At 41.5% G+C, this 6,000-nt stretch overlaps 1 protein-coding gene across 1 annotated transcript; it reads right to left on the bottom strand.

The window, feature by feature from the left end:
• Nucleotides 1–1,167: 1,167 nt before the first annotated feature.
• Nucleotides 1,168–3,604, bottom strand: foxl3 (forkhead box L3). The gene is made up of 3 exons (XM_030078175.1): nt 3,432–3,604; nt 2,472–2,640; nt 1,168–2,014 (listed from the first exon to the last, which is right to left on the bottom strand). Exons 1-3 carry the CDS (start codon nt 3,536–3,538, stop codon nt 1,544–1,546), a joined length of 747 nt encoding a protein of 248 aa, XP_029934035.1. The 5' UTR covers nt 3,539–3,604; the 3' UTR covers nt 1,168–1,543.
• Between the last annotated feature and the right edge of the window lie 2,396 nt (nt 3,605–6,000).

The raw sequence follows: 6,000 nt of genomic DNA, 5'->3' as shown, positions 1-6,000 counted from the left end.
GGGTCACATCTCGGCCTCACCTTGCAAGTGTTATGCTATATTAAATGCCACTCATGTTAAGCGTGTTGAAACCCCGTCTCTGATGTAGTCAAGACATAATATAAAGGTTAAATTGAAAAATGTCCCTTCAACGGCACAAGAACACGCCATGATTGATCTCCCTTGTATGGGAAATAAATGTTAGCCAGACCTCTGTTTCTTAAGAACTCTTAAGTGCATGAATATGATATATTATAGTAAGGAGTGACGGTATTAGAATTTAAGTGTGTCAATCAAACAGAATTTGAAAAGGTCAATGGAAAAAATTAGCAGCTGAAATGATTTGGGCTTCATCATAATTGGCAACACTTGACTGTACCACAGGTGCTGCAGAGGGACAGGAGTGAAAATGCACATTGTCGTTGTTGAGTGAAAACCTTATGACGCCGCTTTGGGTAATTAAAGTATATTGTTGCATGGTCCTCTGTGGTCTGACAAAATTCCTTGACACTATCGTAGCATTTCAAAACCCGTTAAATTCATTTCAAAAGATGCAGTTATCAAAACAGTTTTTCTTTGTTGCTGCAAAGGTGAAATTTCGGTGACTCAAATTTTTGACTGACAGTCATTTGACACTAACTGACACTGACACTTGACACTAACTCAAATGAGTGGTAAGGAAAATAATATGACTAATCTGCCACGTTGCACCCCACTTTCCATTTATTTATTTTTTTTTTAAGTTGCTTCAGAATTTAAAAAAAAAAAAAAAAAAAAAAAAAAAACACTGTTAGATGCATTTTCTTTTTAGTGGAATATTCAAACTTATGATGTAATTTGCAACATTACACCAGATGACAACTATCTAAATGTCTTGTGCATCATTGTATCTATATTTCCCTGTAATCCTGCAGGACATATTTGGTATCTTTGGAAACTTTGGGATCTTCACTAGAATTTAAAATTGAGTTCTGTGGGTTTGAATGAAGCTCGGCCACGCAACATGCACTGGTAATGATGGACTGGCAGGAGGATGTGGCTGTGCTGTCTGGCTGGAGGAATAACAGATGACAAGGAAAACAGCAGGACTAGAAATTAGTTCCACTTTTATGAGGAATAACCATCGCAACAGTTAATCATAAAATACTCCATTCAAATCCATAAAATGGATTTTGTCTTTTCTAATCTGGTTTTAGAGTCATTACAGGTGTCATACACAGCTCCTGTACACATAGAGAATACTGTAAACCCTGTCGGCACTAGACACTGTACATTTAATGACAATATGAACATTGGAATATATATTGTTCTGATGTGATATTCAAGTTTTTCTTTCAGATGACTTCTTATATATTTTAATACTCTCTTTAAAGATGTCTTTTTTTTCAGATTCCATAACATAATACTGTACCTCTCTATCTTGTTCCTCATTTACACTTTCAAGTCAATAAAATTCCCCATCAGGAATCTGTCTTTGGACGTGTTTCCTTATTTCCCAGTTTCAGACACAGATGCGAATGAAGGAATAACACCAAGTGGAGTCTCGGTGTTGCTCTCCTCTCCCTCACAGAGTCCAGAAGTGCAGGTTTAGGTGTTGGGGCTCCAGCACATGTATGGGAGGTCCCGTGGGTCCTATGTGTAAGCTGCCATGGGGCGGTCTGAACCCAGGCAGCGGAGGATCTGGAGTGGACAGGATGTAGTCAATACTAAACTTGATCTCTGACTCCGGTTTCCCCTGGCTGGGGTTGGGGATGAGGTGGCCCGGCTGGACGCCCGGCCTCGCTCTGTCAGAGGTCAAAGGGCACAGAGCTGGGTCTGGCTCAGGCCGTCGAGCCAAAGGTCCGTGCTGGTTGCTGTGGCTCTCCGTGGAGTGGAAGGAGGCTTCTCCGGAGTCACGAAAGCCAATTTTCATGTTCCTCCTGCGCCGGCGTCGCCGAAAGTTGCCATTTTCAAACAGGTCGAGCATGGACTCACAGCCCGTGGCAAAAGTCCAGAAGTTTCCTTTGCCCTTCTCATTTCCCTCTGTCCGTGGAACCTGTGGGAAGTGGGGAAAAATGTCTAATAACTTAAACTCAACTATTACTGGTCACAATAACAAGAAGAAGATGAAGACGCAGAGAAAGAAGAGGAAAAAATCAAGAAGAAAATAAAAACAGCAAAACAAGAATTAAGAAGAAAAAACTAAAAGGGAAAAAATTATAATAATAATCTGAAGAGTGGCTTTAAATAAAAGCAACATAGCCTACTGAATTTGTTTGTTACTGAACACTTGGTACACAAACAACAGGCTCACTCAGCAGTCTTTATTTTTCCAACACTGTGCAAACTTTAAACAATCTGTGGGCAAAGTCTGCTCCATGATGGAGTCTTGGAATATTAAAAAAATTCACACCACAAACAGGCAGCAAGGCGCTTTTCTCTCTTTTTCGGGTTGTGTTAAATGACTTAAGATGCACAAACGTCATGTTAAAACCACAGAGGGCTTCATGTACCTTGATGAAGCAGCTGTTGAGAGAGAGGTTGTGTCTGATGGAGTTCTGCCAGGCTCTCTGGTTGGAGCGGTAGTAAGGGAATCTCTTCATGATGAACTCGTAGATGCCTGACAGGGTGACCCGCTGCTCGGGACTCTGCTGGATGGCCATGGCTATCAGAGCAATGTAACTGGCACACAGAGACGCAGTTCAAACATTGCAAACCAGTCAGCAAACACTTAACAAAGATCAGCCTGCCACAAGATGAAAGGCTAATGAATTGATGAATATGGAATGAGAAGTTTTGTTCAGTTAATGATCACTGGTCAGACGCTGGAAAAGATGCTGTCCCATGGGTCAAGCTGAACAGGGCTGCTGCAGAAAATCTTGTTTCACATTTTTGTTTTTTAAAACTATGACAAAATCTAATGCAATAGCAGAGCTTAAATAGTGTGAAGAAAAAGCAGATGATTTTTTTTTCAATTTTAATAGGACAAGATACATCTACACTGCAAAAAAAATCTCCATCTCAAAAAGTCTTTTAGTCTTTAACTCAGTACTAAAACCTTGCTTTAATACTGAATTAAGAAAAATGTTAGTCCCACGTTTTTCAAATAAGTAAGAAAAAAATCAGAGATAAGATCATCTCACTTTTCACTTGTTTGCTGAATTTTCTTGATACTCTGATCTGCTTTTCTCTGCCTTGTTTCAACATAGTTATTCTTCTCGCTAGCAAAATTCCTGAAACAAAGTAATTGAAAGTGTCCTGGAAACAACTGAGATTATCTCATCCCACATGCAGAGTTTATTTTACACTTGTGTTAAGAAAAATAAGATTTTTAACACTGAACATGAGACTAAATTACTTAGAAATGTTTTCACAGTGTATAGAAAAATGTCAACTACAAAATCTATACTATTTGCAGGGATGGATAATAGTTTTAGTTAGCAAGGTGAAAGAGCCAGTTCAGGACATCCTACCTGTATGCAGGTCTGCACATTTTCTTCTCCTCGTCCGTGCTGGAGGAAGGGTATCCCTCGCCATCATAGTTGAAACAGTTGTATGGATACTGAGAGTTATCAAACATGTCTGCACTTGTTTGGAGAGGTCAGCCGTACAGTCCAGAGTGAGACGGAGCAGCAGCAGCAGCAGCAGCAGCAGCAGCAGCTCAGTGGCTCAGTCGTCCTGCTGTGCCATGCTCTCCTCCTCCAGCTGCCACTCACTGTCAGCGCCCAGCCCGCGAGCCCCCCTCTCCCCTCCTCAGCACGGGCTCGAGGCAGGGCTGCGGGGCTCGAGCCCGCTGCTCTGACGTGAAGGCGACGCTTCAACTTGTCTCCGTCTCTCTCTCTCTCCCTTTTCCCTTTCTTTCTTTCTTTCTTTCTTCTTTCTTTCTTTCGTTATCTCTGTCTTTCCTTCTTTTATTTTTTTGTGTTAATGTGACTTGTGGTAGCCTATGTGCACGACTGCCTATCCCAAATTTTAAACACGCCGTCAGTAGGTACAGTGTGTAGGCCTATGTTTTTCGTATGTTTTTCTCACCTGGTCGGTTATTTGTTGTTTGTTTGTTTGTTTGTTTGTTTGTTTGTTTGTTAGCTTACTAGGCCCACCTCTGCGCAGGGAAGTAGGCTGTCCCTGCTTTCTGTACGCCAATGTCCTAGAACTTTTAGGTCCATGCACTGATAGAATTATACAGATGTTGATCAATTAATGCCTTTTTGCTCTGGAAATATTTTTTAATATCCTATATTGTTTACTCATTAATTTGCTTTGGGCATTGCTCTTGGTTTAACTGGGCACCTTGAGACCTGGTCCTGGTTCAGACTTAGATCTGGTCTTGGACTGGGCTTCACTGAACTGGTCTGGAGCTGACACGGCAGCCCGGACGCCTGAACTCGGGGTGTGATCAACTGTTAGCCGGGCAAATCCTCCCCGTCTCTCCGTGTAGATTCTGGGTGGTCCGCTGGGTTTGGCGCAGAGCTGCCTTCGTGTTTTATTTGGTTTCTTTTTATAGTCTAATCTATCTAACAGTGCTTAAACAACTAACCCAATACCAACAAACAAGCTCCTTTGCATCTTTGTTTTCTTTTTTTCGGTCCTGGTTAACTCTTTGGGGTTTGTGTGTCCATTCCGCCTGGCAGACGTTTAGTCAGCAACGGGAAGTTTTGTAGATGTAATCTATAATGCCCTATAATGGCCATAAATTGTTTCCGTGTCTAAAAACAGGGGATGTGTATTTTGAAGGGCTCTTAACGGGGCAATTGGGGGTCTCCCGTGAGGCGATACAGGCCGGGGAAAACAGCCCGGGGCCGGCCAGGCCTCCGTGTGTGGCCCGGTGCTGCAGTGCCGCCGCGCTGGTGATGCTGGGTTTGTTTCTGATCGGCTAATGAAGCAACGAAAACATCCACACTGCGCCCAGCTGCAGGTAGATGCGCGTCATATGTTCCCAGACTCAGTGGATTTGCCCGAGTAAATTTTAAGGAAAAAAACAAGTTTCTAAATTGTTGTTGTGGTTTCTTATACTGCCAGGGAGTGCTATTTTTTTCCTGAAATAAACAAAATGAAAAGTAATCAAAGAGGAGTCATTCATTCCAGAAATATTTCTCTTAAAAAGTAATTCACTGTGAAATTCTTGGTTTCCTTCAAAATAAGATAAAATAAAAATAAATAATGGTTAAAAAAAAAAAAAAAAAAAAAATCTGCGTGTGGGATGAGATAATCCCACTCGTTTCCAGAGTTTTCTTGATGGGCTGATCTGCCTTATTCTGCCTTAGTTGTTCCAACATATTTGGGCCTTCTTGTTTCGAGGAAAATTCCTGAAACAAGTCAAACTGCATTGGAAACAAGTGGGATGAGCCCACCCCACTCGCAGATTTCTTTACCTTTTAGCAAGATTTCAAGACTCACCGAGAAACTGAATGATTTGTTAATATGGAGAATGTATTTATTTTTATTATTATTATTATTATTATTTTTTTTTTTTCATTTTTATTTTTGGAAGAGTCCCACAGCTTTTGTTGATTTTGTTGTTTGCTTAACCCTTTATCTTATAAATTCATATCATCCACACAGCAAATAGTATCAAACTGATGTAAGTGATATTAATTAGTGTATTTCACGAAACAAAAACATTAATTACTGTTCTCCTGACAATGATCTCCCTTTACATTTGTGGTTGTTCATATTCGCCATAATATCCTTGGTCTGGCCTGATTGTAAGTCATCCTACATCTGCCTTGTGGACTTCCCATGAAGCAAAAATAACTCACTGTATTAATCCCACAAAACCTATACCACAGTGCTAAAATGAGTTGAGCTTGTCCAGATGAGCTGTCAAGAATAGTCTAGACTGGAAGGTCAAGATTACAAAGCTGCAAATGGGGCCAAGGGAGAGAAGCAAAAGAGGGGATAGAAGAGAGGAGGAGGCGAGCAAAGCAGCCTGGTTTGAACTGAGATCTGATAAGCGCCTCCTCTGCTAGGAAGCCACGGCTCACTCCCATGACGAGGCTTCCTCTGCCCTCCTGTTTGCGGCCGGCCACCCTGATTACAGTC

This window comes from Myripristis murdjan, chromosome 19, assembly GCF_902150065.1.
Source record: "Myripristis murdjan chromosome 19, fMyrMur1.1, whole genome shotgun sequence".
Classification (NCBI taxonomy): domain Eukaryota; kingdom Metazoa; phylum Chordata; class Actinopteri; order Holocentriformes; family Holocentridae; genus Myripristis; species Myripristis murdjan.
The sequence above is the reverse complement of the archived record's forward strand: the minus strand, read 5'-3'. Positions and strand labels throughout refer to the sequence as shown.